The sequence below is a fragment of the Tenrec ecaudatus genome, chromosome 6 (genome assembly GCF_050624435.1).
Source record: "Tenrec ecaudatus isolate mTenEca1 chromosome 6, mTenEca1.hap1, whole genome shotgun sequence".
Classification (NCBI taxonomy): Eukaryota; Metazoa; Chordata; class Mammalia; order Afrosoricida; family Tenrecidae; genus Tenrec; species Tenrec ecaudatus.
In genome coordinates, this window is record NC_134535.1 from 109,526,338 (window position 1) to 109,546,222 (window position 19,885).

General features: G+C 41.3%; 1 protein-coding gene across 1 annotated transcript in view; it reads left to right on the plus strand.

Annotated features, from left to right (window-relative positions):
- The window catches only part of ST8SIA1 (ST8 alpha-N-acetyl-neuraminide alpha-2,8-sialyltransferase 1), a 166,746-nt gene extending 147,551 nt beyond the window's left edge, over nucleotides 1-19,195 (plus strand). Inside the window, exon 5 of the mRNA XM_075552008.1 lies at nucleotides 11,372-19,195. Coding sequence (XP_075408123.1) covers nucleotides 11,372-11,858 — 487 coding nt within the window. The 3' untranslated portion in view covers nucleotides 11,859-19,195. The remainder of the gene's footprint in view (nucleotides 1-11,371) is intronic.
- The last annotated feature ends 690 nt before the right edge of the window (nucleotides 19,196-19,885 follow it).

Sequence of the window (19,885 nt, forward strand, 5' to 3'; positions counted from 1 at the left end):
CCTTTGGTGTAGCCTTGTGTCATCATTCTTTTCTGCAGTTCCTTGTACTATAGAGCAGAGGACAAAACCCCTGCATGTTAGTTAGTAACAAATTCTACCCATTCCTTCATTGTGCATGTGAACGAATGCTACACGCGCACTATGGGAGTTGTACATGAGGTCCTGAGCAAGTGCTTTTGATGCTACTCAAATATACATTCTAAGCTTTCCTGAGATCATTGTTTGGATAGAGCTTCAGGCCTGTGCTAACCTTTTTGTGCACACCTTAGCCCTGTCGGGTTGGGAGTGTGTCTAAATCGGCGCTCGGTCTTGATCGTCAGAAGTAACACCAGTTTGCAGAGCGGCAGAGCAGTGTCTAGGACTCAAGGGATCGTGCCCAGCGTAGATTAGGAAGGTTCGTGTGAATATCCAGGCTGGTAACGGATGCCATTCATAAAAAGATTGTGGTGGTGGAACAGGGACCCCCCCGTGCATTCTTGGCAAGTGAATCATGAGTCCCCTGACAGATCTGTGACCATGTTCAGCATAAGCATATGTACGTAGAGGTGGCCCGTGCTAACAAGAGAGTTCATCTGCCTTCTCACTAGCAAGTATAATCAAGTACAATCTCTATGGGTTTTGGTTCTTATAAGGGAACATTTCATAGCAAGTCCATCTTCTAAAGTTGTCACTAAAGATGCTCCTGAGATTACTTCCATCCTTTTGCTTGCAGTGTCCAGGATTCATTTCGACCTGCCAAGTCGCCCAGCCAAGGGCAGGTCCAGTGGAACAGTAAGTCCCCTCTCATTTATTCAGATTTAGGAAGAGGGCCTGATCGTGGTGTTGGGTGCCCTCACCCGCAACTCTACCCTGGCTCTTATGTTCAGCTAACGCAGATAATAAGAGCTTGACACCCTCCCCAGAATTGGGATTTGTGTTTAGTTTAGGTAACAAAGAGAAATTCAAGTATTTCCTAGCTTTCCAATGGAAGAATAATTAAAGAATGTGTAACTCAAACTATGAAAATGCCCTAAAATAAAAAATACTACATTGCCATGAAACCGATTCCCTCTCTTTAAACACTACAAGCCAGAACAGAATTGCCTCGTGAGGTTTCCAAGGCCACGTATCTTCGCGGAAGCAGACTACCTGCCACATCTTCCTCCCGAGGAACAATTGCTGACCTTGAACCACTGACCTTTTGGTGACAGCGGAGCGCCTTTATCACTGCGCCACCAGAGTATGAAAATACCATGCTTAACCTAGAGGCTTGACAGATTTTAACAGTAGAAAAATGGTCACTGCACATGTTATTAATTACATACGGAGCCTTGCTTGTGGTTAACATTGGACTGCTAACCACTTGGTGCGCAATGACATCCCCAGTCATTCCCAGTAAAAGGGTCATCTGGCAGTTTACAACATGCCTCATGAGATAGGGTGCTTCTTAGGATAGATTGTTCACCACCAGATATTTGAAATAGGAAGAGAATGATGGTTGATACTTAGTATGTGCGGAGCACTATTGCAGGTTCACCTGACCTAAGTAAGCCACAGTATCTTCGACAGCCTCGTGCGCTTGTGAAAGTTACATTTCGAATCAGGAAGACAGAAGAAGAATCAATGCACTAGAATTGTGGTGCTGGAGAAGAAGATTGAAAGTGAATAGGCTGCAAAAAGAATGAAACGTGTTGTCTTGAAAGAATTATATCCAGAGAACTTAGAGGCAAGGAAGGCAAGACTTCGCCTTCGGCCATGTCATTAGGAGAGACCAGTCCCTGGAGAAGGACATCACATTTGGTACAGTGAGGGGAGGTGAAAAAGAGAAAGGCCCTCAGTGAGAGGGATGGACACCGGGGCTGCGGCAATGGGCTCAGGCACAGGAACAGCCGTGAGGGTGGCACTGGACCGTGCACTGTTTCTTTGGGATGTGCATCGAGTCACTGTGGGTCAGTGCCTACTCGATGGCACCCAACAACAGCATTGCCCTCTAATACTGTGAAGGATATCCCACTGAAAATATAATTTAGAAAATAGATCCCCTATAGATACAAATATGGTAAAGTCAATCGGCTTCAGAAAGTGCCCTTAATTTTTTTTAAACTCAAGATTATTGCATTATACCAACATGGCCAAGATTTTTACTTAAATTTGGATATTCCACAAGTAGCTTAACTTCACACATTTCAAAATGAAGCAATTTCTTTTTTTTTAAGCTTTTTATAGTTTTTATTTTATACTGAAATTTAGGGGAAGGAACATAATTGTTATTCTGAGAATTACAAAAGGAAGAAATCGTAAGAGAAGGATACCTGTGTTTAAACAACAAGGACAATTTTATTCATCCTGGAGAAATAATATTTTTCTAAATAGTTCCTAAGATTAAAATGTTTCCATAGTTCTTGAAGGGGTTGTGTGTGGGAAACGGTCATACTCTGTGAAAAATGAGACTAATATCTGAGGATATATTTGTCGATAAGGGTACTATTCCGTTTCCAGGGGAGCCATGGGAGCATCGTGGGTTACCTGGTGGATGGCTAGCCACAAGCAAGCTCAGCAATTTCAGTCTCCCCGCCACTCTGAGGGAAAAGCCGAGACTCTTTGCTTCTGTAAAGATTTACAGTCTCGGAAACTCTAGGGAGGAATAGTCCTCTTCTGTGCCATAGGCTTGCTAGGAGTCAGACGGAACTTGACGACAGTGAGTATTCCGTTCCTAACTGCCCATTTTCTGCTGTAAGGCAGGGAAAGTAGCAAAAATGCCGCTAGACAAGTGTTAGTGCAATCACAAGTACATCGAATTTTAGTTTCACTGTCCTGAGAATAACCTTTTCTCCTTTTATCAGGATGTTACTCATGGCTCAATTGTGAGGATTTGTGTTTTCTTTGCGTTGAGTTGTCATCCACCCTGAAGGCTGTTGTCCTTGGTCTTCAGCAGCAAGTGCTTCAAGTCCTCCTCACGCTCAACAAACAAGGTTGTGTCACCTGCCCTCCGTTGCCTGGGCTCTGACTGATAAAGATCCTATTAGAAAGACTAGAACCACCTCAGAGGGGTGCCCAGGCTGTAAATAGTCACATCATCCCAGAATCACAGCTTTCTCCCACAGCAGGGGGAGCACTGCACTGTAGTGCTCCTCTGGAAATAGATGAGGCTTAATGGATGAGAAAATAGAGAGCATTTGTGTTTTATGGAGCAATTCTTTAAAGGAGACATACAGTTGAAAGAGATAACTACATGACAAGGTGATGAGTATCTTGATGGAATTATCTTGAGAAAAAGGGAGCACTGCTTTAGATGCCTAATCCAGACTCTGTCGTGGGAGTTGAGTCCTGAAAGATTAAGAGATAATAGTTGGGCAATTAGCTGGGTTGGTCATTAACACTCTGACAGGTCTCTGGCATTCTTCAAAAGGTTTGTTTGTTTGTTTGTTTGTTTGTTTCAAGTTGACTTGGTACCTATCCAATACCTGGTTCAGAGTTCATTGTTCTCCATAACATTTGGAGAATTTTCATACGCGTACATTTACATGATCATTGTTTGCTTTGAGGTTTTAAGGCTCAATCTCCTTCACGTTTCTTCTTTTAAGTCTCCGTTGCCTTTCACTACATCTTCTACAGTTGTCTCTTTTCTGTCCTCTACATTGATGCAGGCACAGATGAAAGCTTTGTTTCCTTGACGTCCCTTGGACAATCGCCCCCGAGACTTGTGCGCATCGGTTTTACAGAAAGTGTGAGGTGATGGAGGGGAGTTACACTGAAAAACAACGCAGCCCAGAATGGAAAGTGTTTGAATCAGACGTTCGTGTTTTTAAAAGCATTTTGGTCATGTTCTCCTTCCACCGGCCCCCTTGCTTTCGTTTCTAGGAGCCTCTCCACTGTTGTTACTCCTTTTTCTTTCTCTTTTTCTCTCTGACTCTCATGCACTGACTCTCCTCACTCCCAGATTCTAGTTAACTATATGCAGGAGAAGCCCTGATGGCGCTGAGGGCTAAGCACTGGGCTACTGTCTGCAAAGGTGGCTGTCCTTCAAACTCACCAGCTGCCCCAGGAGAGAATGATGAGGCTGTCTGCTCCCACAGAGATTCATGGTCCCAGAAACCCTAAGGAACAGTTCTGTTCAGCTCTACAAGGTTGCTATGAGTCAGAATTGACATGTGTAAGCGAATGGAGTTATCAGTGATTTTGTTTTCTGCTCTAGGGACATCATCCTGGACTTCCACCTTGAATACCCAAAGCCCTGTGCACACCTGACAAAGCGAGTTTCCCCCCATGAGGAACTCTGGCCTCTGCTGCCTACGTCTTAGCTTAAGTCATGAGAGTGAGTGAAATCCCGAGAGTATGTGTAGCATAAGGCAAGAAATAGAGCTTTGATGGGCAGAAAAGGGAGAAGTAGTGGGAGAAAGATACCCTATTGAATAACTTGTCGTCTGTTGTTAGTTTGTGATTTGAGAAAGAAAGAAAAGAACTCAGGTGAGATAAAGGACGGATGAGAGGAAGTGGCTAAAGATCAACCCTAAAACCAAATCCAGTCCAGTAAGTCGCTTGTGACTCGTAACAACGCTCCAGGACAGAGCCGAACTGCCCCTGCGTGTTTGCGAGGCTGTACATCTCAACGGGAGTTCAAGGAAAGCCTTATCTTTTTCCTGTGGGCTGGCTGGTGGTCTCAGACGGGTGACCTTGCACTTAGGAGTTCAACATATACCCACTACATCACTAAGGTTTATAGGTGGATGAGGACAGAGAAAGGAAAGAGCATCATGGGACCAGGTTCTGGAGAAGGTGCAGAGTGGAACCCAGAAATCAGGGAAGGAGTTGGTGTGGGGCAGGAGGGGTGCTTCTTCCCCTCGGGGAAAATACACCCCTGCATAACTGAACCGGCTCCCAGTCCAGTACCTGTGAGCAGAGGTGTTTTCTGGGTCTGCTACATTTCTGTTGTGACGCTTATGAGAATATTTAACTGCTCAAAAGCAGGAAAAGGCCAGAGCTTTCTTCATAGTGGTACTAGACGATTATATATATTAAATATTAAAGATAATACAATATGTTAAGCCAGAATTGCTTGACCCTCTCAACTGTTTGCCTAATTCTACACATTTTTTCCTAAAACTCAGCAAAGCACATACAACCATTTCTGAAAGACCTGGCTTAAATTCCTTTCAGCACTCTTGCAGTCTCATTTGGACACCGCCCCCCAGCAATCATTTTACACATTTGCATTCTTAAAGCACATTCCTTCTGCATTATGTACGAATGGACTCTCGTGGTGTGAAGTGCTGTTAGCAATCTTGTGAAGTATTTTCCTGCGGAAAAGACCCACCCATCGGATGACAAGGTGTACGGATGAGGAGGAATGTCCTATAACTCAGCACAGTTAGCGCACATCGACGGAAGGAAAGGGAGCAACCGCTGGACAAACAGAGAGCTATGTAAAGGGACCGAAAAATGACAGCGAGCAACTGTGAACATGGCAAAGTGTCCAAAAATGTTTGAAAAGCAGGAAAACAATATGAGGAAATGCGCTGACCCATTGGGAAATTGCTGGAGCATTTGAATCGGGAATAAATGTTAACATACAAGTTTTATAAAGAAAATAATTAGAACAGATATTTGGGCAAGAGAAGTAGACTTTTGAAATGGAATTTGCTGAGAAGAAACAATGCGAATACACATGTGACATCATTCTGTAAATATGTTTTAGTTTACAAACACCCTTCTAACAATATTAACCTTCGTGGCCTAATTATTTTCTGCTCTGACTTTTTTGTTGATTTGTTTTCTTCATTGGAAGGCATGTTGAAATCAAGGGGAAAATATTTGTGAGGGCATATGGAGTGTGGTGAGAATTTTTTATCCATCATAACAGCACGCGTGTTTATTTTCCTAGGTAGCAAGGGCTGCCCTACGGGAATTCCATTGGAAAAGTTTGCCCCTCCCACTCTACACTCCTTAGCTTCCTCTCCAGGCTTCTTTTGTTCTCAAAATTCAAAGAATACTGCAAAGGAGTACGATGTGAGTGTGTCAAGGGTGCTGGAGTGTGATTCTGAGTGTGCAGAAGGCTTCTGGGGAGGGTTAGCCTTCAGAAGCGTGGAGCCCTAGATGGAGGACACGTTGACAAGCAGTTGCATTCTAGTTGACGTTCTGGCTTCATTAAGCTGTCTGTGGTTTTGTAGCAAGGCATTTGACTTACCATCATATGTTGGCCCTCAGAATTTCCTCATCTCTGACTTAGCAGTTCTAGATCCTCATTCATTTTTATAGCGTGTTGTTTGCACATTTGTTAGTGACTTATGACTTATATTGATGGCAGTTTGTATGTCAATTGGCTGTTGCATGTCGTGAAAGTCATTTCTATCAACGATTGCTTGTTTCTTAATTTTAATTAAAGTATCCTTTATCTTGTAGAATTTTTAATTTTGAGGAACTTATACTTACCAATTTTTTTCCTTTATGAATTTTGATCTTATTACCTTTTGTTAAAAAAGTCTTTCGTGTCAACAAGACTTAAAAAAAGATATTTTCTGAAAACTTCCTGTAATCTAATTTTAAAATACATCTTTATTCTACATAGACCTTACTTTCTGAACAGCAGGATGTGGGATGTCATCTTAATTTCTGTCATTGGCTAGTCTGTGGTCACAGTGCAATTTAGTGAAGTTTCTTTTAATTGAACTACTCTGAAATATTACACAGGAAATCCCCAAGTACATATTTCTGAGCTCTTTGTTTCCTGTCATATATCATCTGTTTCTGAGCATATACCATATTGTTATTATTAGCATATCTTTAAAATTCTTTTAGCATTCAATCATACAAATTCTCCCTCTTTGTTATTTAGTTTAATCAAAATTGCCCAACTATGTCTAATAAAATAGTGACACAGAGTGGAGAATATATTGAATGTTAATAAGTTATGTGTACTGACATTGTTAAATGGGAACCTAATTTTTTATGTAAACTTTCCCCCAAATCACAATAAAATGTTTTTATAAAGAAAAAAAGAATATGTCTAATGATTTAGTTTCCATGTGAATTTTGAAGTAATTGTGTCAAGTTTTATTTTAATATTGGTACTTTGATTTGGATTTTCATTGAACCTACAAATTTATTTTGGGAGGCAAATTTATGTATTTTATTTTATTATGTTAATTTTATTTATGGGGGCACTTACAGCTCGTTTCACAATCTGTACACACATCCATCGTGTCAGACTCATCTGTACACACATCCATCGTGTCAAACTCATCTGTACACATATCCATCGTGTCAAACTCATCTGTACACACATCCATCGTGTCAAACTCATCTGTACACACATCCATCGTGTCAGACTCATCTGTACACACATCCATCGTGTCAGACTCATCTGTACACACATCCATCGTGTCAAACTCATCTGTACACATATCCATCGTGTCAGACTCATCTGTACACATGCTGCCATCATCTTTTCAGATCATTTTCTTTCTACTTGAGCCCTTGGTCTCAGCAGCTCCTCATTTTTTTATTCTTTCCTTCCTGTCCCACCCACCCTTGATAATTTATAAATTATTTTTTTTACATGTCTTACGCTGACTTCTTTCTCCTTCACCTACTTTTCTACTGTCCGTCCCCCTGGGATGGGGGCCATACATTGATTACTGTGACAGTTCCCCCTCTCTCCCCCGCCCCTTCCTTTACCCTCCTAGTATTGCTGGTCCTCGTATTGGTCCTGGGGGGTTTAGCTGTTCTGGATTTTCTGTGTTGTGAGCTCTTATCTGTACTAGGATACATGTTCTCGTCTAGCCAGATTTGTAAGATAGAAGAGGGGTCATGATAGTGTTGGGGAGGAAGCATTAAAGAAGTAGAGGAAGGTTATGTGTTTCATCGGTGCTATATTGCACCCTGACTGGCTCTTTTCTTTGTGGCCCTTCTGACAGGGGATGTCCAATTGACTTGATAGACTTTGGGTCTCCATGCCACCCTCCCCCTCATTCACATCGATATGATTTTTTGTTCTGAGTCTTTGATGCCTGATACCTGATGGGCTTTTGGTCTCCACTCTGCCCTCTCCCTCATTCCCATTGATATGATTTGTTTGTTTGTTTTGTTTTGGATCTTTGATGTCTGATACCTGATCCCATCAACACCTCATGATCACACAGGCTGATGTGCTTCTTCCATGTGGACTTTGCTTTGTTGCTTCTGAGCTAGATGGCTGCTTGTTTATCTTCAAGCCTTTAAGACCCCAGATGCTTTATCTTTTGATAGCTGGGTACTATCAGCTTTCTTCACCTTTGCTTATGCACCCGTGTTGTCTTCAGCAGTCATGTCAGGGAAGGTGAACATCACAGAGTGTTGTGTTAGTAGAACAAATTGTTCTTGTATTGATGGAGTACTTGAGTGGAGGTCCAATGGGAGGGACAGATTTATAAAGACATTAGATTTGTTGTTTGTTTTATTTCAAGGTATTTATGGACTTTGTTGCTATTACAAACTAAATTTGTGCTTCAATATATTTTTCAAACGTTATTGCTTTTGGGTGAAAAAGTTATGCATTTTTAAAAGCTCTTCTTGCCTAATCTCATATTTATCCCAATAAATTCTTTCTTCGTGAGTTGTCTTGTATGTTCTTAATAGGTAATGATAATTTCTGCAAATATTGATTAATTTCAACATAAGCATAGTTGAAAAATATATATTTAAAAAATTTAGCACTGTGTATGTGTATCTTGATATTGTCAATTTCTTATATATTTGATCATATTATTTGGTCTATATGATTATAATTGTTATAATATATTAACATTTCTTCTGTGATATAATGAATCACCTAAACATTTTCTATTCATATTTTTAAATAATAAGAATTTTTTTAAAAGATTCTCACTATGATTTTAGACTTGTGAATTTCTTTGGGTAGTTTTACTAGTTCTTGTATTATATGAGGGGACTTCCAAAAGCTCATGGGAAAATGGAATTGAAAGATAATGGAATTTTCCTATGAACTTTTTTAAGATCCCTTTATACATATTGAATCTTGTTATGTGCTTAAAGTTTCCTATTATGTTAGTGATATTGTCATGTGTCAATATAAATAGTCTTAGTAATTAAATTTCAGGCTATTTTATCAATGAATCCTTGGATGACATAAATGGTTAAGCAGTTGAATAGTAGCCAGATGACAGATGAATTGAGTCAATCACCTGGAGGTGCCTCAGAAGGCAGACTAGTGATCGACTGTTGAGCCCTTAGCCATTTAAAACCTCGTGGACCCATTCGACTCCGTGCACATGAAGTTGCCATGAGTTAGAATCAACTCGATGCCCATGAATAGCAACATAGCTTTATCAGGATAATAACACATGTACAAAACTTGAGATGACAAAGCGAAAACGGAAAACAGCAATCCTGTCTCACACCTCCTTCCCTTCTAGGTTATAGTCCAAGGAATAGAGTAATTTGTATTTCTTTCTTTGACTATTGTTACATGTTCACGTACTATCATTAATTATAATTTTTAAAATTCCAATTTGTCTGTTGCTTTTCTATGGAAATAAAGATTTAACCCTCAAGATGTACTTCACAGCATCTCCCTCCCCCCACCCACACTTACATTCCCCCAATTTCTCAAGCCAGATACATAACAATTATCAGCATAAATATTGTTCACAGTGGAACAAAGAGGATTTCACAGGTATTTTGATATCTTTCCAACTAATTCATCTCTCCCATTCGAACTGTAAACCATGTAACTACCAAAAAATATTAGTTTGTCAGTTGATTTTTAAAAAAATACATTTTTCTAGGAACTGTCCTTTTTTTGTCTCTCTTATGAGACTGATTGGTAGCTTTCTAGGCTGGCTGTGTAGCTATTTTCCTAGAGATTTTCTTTAACCTGAGTACATTCGTTGTTATATTTTTAAATTGCCAACAGCTCTTTATTACCTGAATGTTCTTTTACTTTTCATAACATCCTGGTCTTATTACATGAATGCAATTATTAGTCACAGTTCTAAACAACTAATTACAGATTTTTAAATGAAAACTTTTAAAAATGTAATCTTGAGACTGTACACAGCAAAGCATTCAGCAACTCAACAATTTTGACATGTGTAATTCAGTGACATTAACAGCGGCCTGAAAACTGTGTAGTCATTCTCACTTCCGTCTTCTGCGCTGTTCCTCCCTCATTCGCTTAAGTTCCCTGCCTTCTAGGGTTTGCACAGTTCGTGGTATACTCTACGCCAATACCGTAATGCAAATGAGCGAACTCTAGGGGCGGGGCAGGCTAATGGACAGAATTAGCAAATTCATGGAGAATTTAAATGCAAGCAAAGTATCTTACATATGCTTAGCTCTGAGATGATTTACACTATCAGGGCTATTAGAAGAAAAACCATCGAATGCCCCATGTGGGGTAGTTTCTAATGTTCTCTATTATAAAATGATACCTCTAAAGTGAACCAGAGACATATATAAACTGTAGATCCATGAATGGATTTTGGTCTCACACTTCATCCTAGCCCCAATCTAAAAACAATTAGTTCTTGTGGCATGGCCCCACTTGATACCCAACTTCCTGAAGAGACCACTGAAGAAGATACAGGTGCTGTAGCCAAGTGTGACGAAGAAAGCAGATGGTCTTACAGGCTTGTTCTCTTAAAACCAGCAGACATCTAAGTGAGGCATCAGCTCAGACCTCAACTAAGGCCACAAGGAAGAAGCACACCCACCTTTGTGATCCAAGGATTACAAATGATAAAATCCAAATCAAAAGAAGGCATGGTATTAAATTCTGCACTTAAATTCTGCACACCTGGTTTGGCAAGGCTATGGATGACAGTGGAAGCCCAAACTCCATCTGCAGGGTCCACGCATGGATCGAGCCTTGGGGAATCCCCTCTGGCCGGAGTCCGGGCACGTGACTAGCCTTGCCATGAGACTGAGGATTGTAAGTCAATTATGGCACAGGGAGTTAGGTCAATGCAGCCACCTATCACTCGAATTCCCTTTGGACTCATTTGATAACTGTCTCACTTTTTAATATTTACTGCTTTCTTTTCAATTGAGGTCTTTCTCTGTTTCATTTTGTCATTGTTGTTGGGTTCTTTTTCCCGTTGTTTTGTTAGATTCTTCGCAGGTGAAATCCAGGGTAGGTAAATCTATAGGGACAGTAACTGGATTAATAATAACCTATGGGCATGGGCGGGGAGGTTGGGGAAAATGGGGAACTAATAAGTACAAGAAAGAAGAAAATGGTCTAAAATTGATTATGGTGATGATTGTACCATTCTTAATAGGACTGAGCTATTGAATTTTATGATGTGTGAATTATGTGGCAATGAATTTATTTTTAATAAAGAAGAACGATAATGTGGATTTCTCCAAGTTTAATTGAGCTTCTTCTTGTTCATAGGTTTCAAAACCTGCTTTGGTCCAGAAAGACATTTGTGGACAACATGAAAATCTATAACCACAGTTACATCTATATGCCTGCCTTTTCCATGAAGACAGGAACAGAGCCATCCCTCCGGGTCTATTATACATTGTCTGATGTTGGTGCCAATCAAACAGTGCTTTTTGCTAACCCCAACTTTCTGAGTAGCATTGGCAAGTTCTGGAAGAGTAGGGGAATTCATGCCAAGCGCCTGTCCACAGGACTCTTTCTGGTGAGTGCAGCCTTGGGGCTCTGTGAAGAGGTGGCCATCTACGGCTTCTGGCCCTTCTCTGTGAATATGCACGAGCAGCCCATCAGCCACCACTATTATGACAACGTCTTGCCCTTTTCTGGCTTCCATGCCATGCCAGAGGAATTCCTCCAACTCTGGTATCTGCATAAGATGGGTGCCCTGAGGATGCAGCTAGACCCATGTGCGGACACGTCACGTCTCCCTGCCTCCTAGGGACTCCAGAAGGAGGAGGCGCTGTGCAGGGTACTTTTGTTAGGTTTTCTACGTGACGACAAAAGAAAATCATCAAGTTGTTTCATGGATTTGCATGGCCACTTGGAAAGACCAAAAACAAACAAACAAACAAACAAACAAAATGGACAACAAAAACCCAAGGGAAACTTAACGTTTGCTGTTGGCTTTGAAGATAAATAAGACACATCCTGTGACATATTTTATAGTACCTGTGGGATATTCATATGGTAAATGAAATGATGTTGTTTCCACAGTTGCAATCTAGAAGATACAGCGCAAAACCAAGATGGACCTCTAGTTACTGAGGCTGAGGAACTAGTAATTAAAGTTGAACAAAGAAAATGCCGGGGAAAGGGTTGCTCATTATCAACATAAGCTGACTTGACTGTGGTGGGGGTGGGGGGGAATCAACCCATCTTATTAGGTTTAAAACTTTAGAGATTTTTTTACTTATTATTTACTTCTTTGCTCTGTTTTGGGGGTTTGGGTGGGTGCTGGAATAGATTTCAAAAAATCTGTTACTGAGTAATAAGGATATAAAATGCCAAAACTGATTATCGTGAACTGTTGAACCAAGTCTACGTTGATTATAGTTTCCCTCCCTTCCCTTCTAAAAATTTGAGATAACCATTGGTCCTTCCCCTTCTGTTAAGTCTACTTAGACGATGTGAAGCACTGTTAACTTTAGACGTTGTTGATTCTGTTTGTATGTAACTGAGAGTCACTTTCTCTCCTCCTCAAATATAGTGCACTCTTTCAAATTTGAGATTTGAAGTCTGTAGGCCTGTTTGCATTGTTGTTATTAGTTTAGTTCCAAAAGTCAACAAATGTGAATGCATCATTTACTTTAAAAATGGCCATAATTGGTTCATGATTTAATGTCCAGAGGTGAAGTGAAGCACAATGGAGTAAGGTTCAGTCTTGGGGGACAGACTGCAAACCACATTCCTTTTTCTTTTGACTGCCATGTAGGAGGACGAAGGACATAAGCTTGTGCAGAGACCCACACAGTTCGCTCTGGGTGACTACATAGTTTGCATCCACGTGACCTGGTTTGGCACAAATCTATGGCCAAAGTTGAAGAGCTACCATTGATAGTGCATTGTCCACTATGTATTGTTATTTTCAAAAAGCCAGCTCCATGGTTCTTGCTCCTCATGCCCATACAAACATCAAATGCAACGCTCACCCCAGAATGGGAAGAATTAGTCTACTCATTCCAACTCCTCAAATAAGGCATCAACGGACCGTGGTCACACAAGACAGGGTCCACACAACTGAAGCAATGCGAAGTAGTAGCTATGTCTTCCTCTGTAGCAGGAAGGTCTTCAGATCCGACACACAGCATGAAAACGCTAGACACAGCTTACAAACATCTGGGCGTGGTGACATCCACAAAGCCTCCTGGTGTTGTGCTTTGGTTGCTTAAAGCTACAAGGAGGGGACATCAGAGCTCACTTTCCATATCCTATGAGAAAGTTTTCAAAGTGTAGGGAGAAAGATTGGCTCCAATGTGGAGACGAGAAACTGAATATACTATAAAAGCAAACTTGCTGCCATCGAGTGAATGCTGACTCATAGCGGTTGACTGACATATTTTGACAGGTGATATATTTTGGTGGGTTAACTTATGAGATGTCAAGATTTTAAAAATCCCCCTTGGAAAAATTCGGCATCATTGGCACAGGCAATTTTTAAATGTGACTGAAAGTGAAGGTATTGTAATGATTAGCAATTAAAATGTGACCCGCTGACATAGCACAGGTTACATTGCTACTTAGAAAGCCAAGAATGAAAGTACTGGTTCCACACAGAACTGGCTTGCTATTTTGATTCTATCTGGCACCAAAAATATGATAAGAATGTAATGTCACATCAACTGTGTTAAATATGCGCTACTTGGAATTCTGAATATCTTTTCTCCTTGAGCTATTGTTATTATTTAATAGTTACCTGGAAAAGGGAATACATTTTTATTTCTATGGTATATGAAATATGTAAAAGGGCTATAACAAAACCACCCACTAAAGTCATTAAAATGTCATTCAAATTAGTACTTTATTTATCAAAGTTATTAAAAATGTAATTGATGTGCTTCAGAGAGCCCATACACTAGAGTTCTATTGAAAATATTATCAGTAATGTTTATGTTTTCTTATGATTCCTGAGACAGTTTTATGCAACTGATTCGTGCAATGTTTGTCTGTAAATGTGTGCAAAACCATGTATGTGACTTCTGAAAGGCAAAACAAAATGGGCAGAACTAATTATGTTTAATTGGGTAATTGCTTTTCAAATAAGTGTGATTTTGACTTCTCCCCAGCCCTGGGACAAGAAAATGCCTGGAGCCTTCTCTCTCTCTCTCTCTCTCTCTCTCTCTCTCTCTCTCTCTCTCTCTCTCTCTCTCTCTCTCTCTCTCTTGTCATGACTGTGGGATAATATTACCCCCATGGAGCACTGCTATCATATCGTGGGTGGGGGCCCGGCTCCTGCTATGTATTCTCACAACGAAGAATTATCAGCTTTCAAATGTCAGTAGTGCCAAAATTGAGAATACAGAATTAGAACACAATGAAATGTTGATTCCTTCAGTCTTTGCAAAGGACTCGCGCTGGCACAGGGAGGGTTGGACTCGTTGGGCTACCCATCACAAGGCCAGCAGTACAGAGAGCCCTGCTTTCACCCAGTGCAGAGATGGGGGTTCTGCTCCGGCAAAGGGCTGCAAGGTCAAGCCCACGAGGGCAGTGCTACTCTGTCCGCAAGGGTGGCCATGAGTTGGAGTCATCTGGGTGGTGGTGAGGGTTTTAGTTTTGTTTGTTAAGTTTCCAATATCTTCATTTAATCTTTTAAAAATATTTTCTATTTGGATCTTCTTTCGAAACCATGTGTTTTCAGTAACAAAAAGCATTTTTAATCAAATGGAGCATTTTTTAATATGAAATTTGGTATAATTAGTCCTGCGTGATTGGGTTGGTGGGGGAGATCTGTTTCTTCAGATTCAGTTATAAAGATCCCCAACTTGATGGCAGCATGCATCTAGTGGGATAGCAGCTCCCCACTAAACCCCAGAGGCAGAACATGTTGGGAGGCGCTATATGTCCCCTGGGTTGTGAAAGGGTTAAGAACACACCCAAATGCTCATGCTTTTCAAAGTATGACCACAATTTAGTGAGTGTTTTCTTGAGTAATGAAGTTTGGCATTTCTTTATGGTGACAATTCACAAATATGCCCTTTTCACTGATTAGATAGATGGGTCTAAACATAGAGATATGTGTAGTATGAGGTATGTATCTATATTTTTATCAAGCAATATGTGTTCCTAAGTGAGAATCTTTCTGGAGTTATCTTGTAGAGTACGCTGGAATACTCTAGTACCGTGCACGTATTATATTTTAAACTCCTGTTGTTTTATTTGATCTGACATTAAGACCGTCAGGGTGGGGCCTTTTGGTCAAGTATATTTTAATATTACTGACCCTTAAGATTTGGTTCAGATGATATTCAGGTTTTGATAGACACAATCAATAAGGAAATTATCCCATCACTTTTGATACATCTGCCAAGTGAAGTCATTGCCCTTTCATGTCAACCTTAATTTTTCTATTGATTTCTAGTAACAACAATTAAGTTGTCCTATGGGAGCATAAGAGATAGCGGACAAACAGACTAGAGGAAAGTCCCTTTTAGACTTTTACTATGGATGACCCTGATTTTAAAATGTCATTGACTCTAAGGACCATGAGGAAGGACAACTTGTGTTTAATTTTCATCTTGCTTCAATGAAATAGCCTGGTTGAAGAATTAAGTCATTCCATTAGTTGTTCTTTAATCTGCGAGAGGGTTTCTAGACACATCAGCCTGATGGAAGTTGTGCACTAACAGCTACACAAACCTGGGCTGCAAACAGCAACCTTCACTTAGAGAAATCCCTGGATTTTGTCTCTGTACAGCTCACAGTAATTCTAAAAAAGAAGCATGTACGTGATCCCTATTGGCAGATAATCAGACACTACCCTGCTTGTTCTTGTGATGCTTAATGCCCTTCTCTTGGCAAAATACTTTATTTCGCTTAAATATAGCTTGTTGGAGTAAATTGGACAGTCTGGCATAAATACCTACGTGTGAGTAAACTGCTTCAGGAATCTTGGGAGTCTCAATGTGCCAAAAATTATTCTTAGACAAGGCAATACCTTCATAGAAAAGTGATGGATGATTTAAAATGAAACAGATATCCGTAATGTGTCTTGTCAGTGATTGTGGAACTTTCATAATTTTATTATAGAAGCCACCTATTTCTTTAAACACCAGTAGTTTTAATTTCTATGCTTGAGAATGCTGACTCTGTAAACAGTACATGCCAAGTCTCTTGTAGGTATATGAATCTAAAGAAAACAATATGAATCTAAAGAAAACAATGTCAAAGAAAACAATATGTCTCCCATGAAATCCTTAGGAAATGCTCATTTCCCACCCAAACTGGGTAAGTTTTACTTTGTATTTGTTGAGTTCCAAAGCACAAAAGCTACATGAACTTGTACTGGAACTAGACGACAAAATATGTAGCAGAATAAGGATCCAGAATTATATTGTGATTTTATTCATTCACAGCGTTCACCCTCAGACTATATGATGGTTTTGGGTGGGCAGGCATCAGGGATGAAAACTGAAGCGGGTTAACAACTCCCAACCCCCTGCACCGAGGTTCCGATTGATGCCTCTGAACGTCCGCCATCATTCTTACGAGCAACTTTGGCCACTTGAGTCTTCCAGAGATGTGGGCCGGGCAGGGGGTGAGGCAAGGGAAAGGAGCACTCTTGGCACATCTAAAGGAGCAGTGAGGTGCTTGCCCTTGTCTGGCCAGCGTTGCCTGTCTCTGTCCACTAGCAGAGGAAGGCGCTGCCTGGCTTGGGGCTGAGTTTGTAACCTCGTGACGTAGAGAGGTGGGGTGGAAACTTATTGAGAAGCTCACACGTTGCCACTGCCTTCCACACTGGAGGAGAGGGCAAGTTGGGAGAGGAATGTCTAAACTTGTGCTCTCTAAATTTGGCTCTCATGTGACAAAATTCTGGTCACCTTGATCAAGTTATGACCTGGCAGGTATTGAAGGTGGAGTGTCTTTTGTCCCATTCGGGTGGATTTCTTTGTTCCATTCATGTGGAGTCCTTGAAGCTAGATAAGACATCACATATTCTAAATATGTCACCAATTCCTATGTAGCTTCCTGGAAAGTCCTGGGGGAGTAGCCCAAAGGAATTCAGAAACCCAGAGTGTCTGTTTATAAACTCCTTAATATGAGGCCACAGTATGTAGGTTGCGTCCTAGGAAAATCCCAGTGTTGTCAATGGAAGGAGACCTACATGAATCTGTCGTTACGCTAGATTCTCTGAGTCATACAGAAATGGATACGGTCTGCTTTATCTAGACTTGTTTTCTGAGTTTTTAACATTTCACATCCTAGAGGTGAAAGGTGGCACGGCTGCGAGAATGAAAACTTACTTAAATATATCTGATCTCTGCTCATCGTCGCAACAAAGGGGAAATATGGATATGCTTCTGTTCCTCTTCTGCTTTCCTTCTGAGGCCAGCATTTCTGATTTCTTCTAACAAATAATAATTAGGATCATTTGTGCAATACCCTTGGAAACTCATGGCTATAATTATTTAAAGCACAAAAGGGGAATTCTTTTCGTTGGTTATTGGCCACTTCTTTTCTTGCCTCCTCTGTATTCCTATTGATCTCCAATGTGAGCAAAAGTCTTCTCCAAGTTTGCTGTCTTGTTGGAGCTGTGGGATATGATCAATGACACCAACTGTCTGGGTGTTTTATTGGATATTATCCAAATATATTGATCATGTCTCTTTCTGCTTCTATGTAATTAGGCTTTCTCCCTATGCTTGTCATTTTTGTTTAATACCATTTGAATAGATATCTAAGGGATGTGGTTTCATCCAGGGCAAAGACATTCAGGAGTAGTTTTCTCTGCCCGACGGCAAGGAACATGGAGAATTGTAAACCAAAAGAAAACAGAACCCAGGGCTCCATCAGAGAGAAAGATCGTGGGTGGGAGGGAACCTCAGTAGGTCGCTGTGCAGAGACCAGTCAGGGACCACTACCCTAAATGCAGTCCCTAAATGAAATCTCCCCTAGATTCCCCCCAACAATTAAATATTAAATATATAGTTATTCCATCATTCTGGCTAATAGCAAGACATCCAAGGAAGCAGTGTGAGGGCCTGATGGCAAACTCCCTGGAGAAGAGAAGGTGGCCCGTGTCCACCCTCTTGCATCCTAACCACCTGCAGCCCTGCCCCTTCCCGTCCCTCGCCAGCCTCCCTTTCCTGGGGGTTTGAACCGAGCTAAGCAAGCACTTGCATTTCCATACCCCCCTTTCTACTGCATATTGGAAGGTACTCCCAGCGTAAGACTCTGTGTACACCTATTGCCAAGATGAGACAGCAAATGCAGGAAATGTCTCCCTGAAACTGACCTTTGGAAGCATGGTCACCAAAAGTCACATGGAGTGACACAGACAGCAGGAAGGCTTTTCTTCCTTTCTCCAGCCAGGATTTCAGAAGAGGTCTGCTTTACTTAACCAGGAGCCCCTGCGTGACCCTCTGCCAACAAAGGTTAGCAGTTTGAACACCCCCAGGTGCCTCGGACAAAAGGCCTGGCGACGTGTTTGTGGAAGGTCACCGCCTTGACAGACATGGGCGGCAGTTCTCAGGAACACATGGGGCCACCTGGAGTTGGAATCGACTCATCAGCTAAACTTTTCTTAGCCATTTGTTTTGATCTTTTATGTAAATAGACTCGCACAAGGTTTTCTCCCTTCGTGTTCTAGGAAACACACACACACACACACACACTGTGCATCATTATTTACGCCTCTGGGAAAGAGGTGACTGCTGCCTAGTTGGGTGGATGGCAGAGGATGCCTTAACTTTCTGGCTTGACTCTCGCTTTTTACGTATTTCCTTTGTTCATTCCTCATTTAAAAGGTGTTGCCATTTCTGTTAGTCTCTTGATCATCAGCAAGAACTCATCCGTGTAGCAGATGCAACTCTTTCGTATACATTCACAATAGTCTATAAGCCTTGGGGACATCTGATAGCAGGCTGTAAGTAGCCTTTGTCGAAGTAGTACTCTAGAACCTGCTTGTGGGAAATTTCATCGGTGGTAAGAGAATTCGTACACGAGGACCGTTTCTCCAGTGCATTCTAGTATGAGAGTTCGAAAAGTTCTTGGGAAAAATTCCATTATCTTGCAACACCATTTTCTCATAGTCTTAGAAATAAGAAAACAAGGTTTTTCATTCACTCCCCAGCCTGGTTGTCGTGGGCATTCTTGTCGGCAGGTTCAGATAGATGGTCCCCTGGGATGATACCAGGCTTACACGTAGGATGACTGATAGCCACTAGGGTGGAGCAGAGAGTCACTGAAGGGGAGGGGAAGGACCTGAGGGAGGATAACTCTGGAAAAACCTGTCTCGTCTTTAAACAAGATTGCAGTGTTACTGGACATTTGTAGTTGCCTTACAGCAGAGTTGGTCTGGAAAGCTTTGAGGGGAAGCAGAAAAGCATCTCCCCTTGGTCTCAGTGAGTCTTTTATTGCATTTGAGGTCCTATTCCACATGTGTGCAAGCTGTGTTTTCAAAAGCACATTTGCAGAGCCTGGAGGAAAGTAGGGAAATTCAAATCCTCAGAGTGCTCACAGTGGGATTTGCTTGCCAGCCCACGAAGGCAATAATGTTGGGAAAGGCTTTAGATTAGAATATAAACTTGAAATCCCTTTGAGGGATTTTTTGCGTAGGGGTTTGCTTCCTCACCATGTCAGACACAGGACAGGAGGGGTGGGGAACATGGGCGCTCTTCAGCTCTCTTTTCAGAATCTCCTCTGAAGAGGTGGCAGGTAAGGGAGGGAAAAGAAAACCTTAGTTGAACCTTTTCTTTTATAAGGCGACTTGAAAAAAGAAAGTATCTGTCTCTCTGGTTCTGCCGAGTCGGT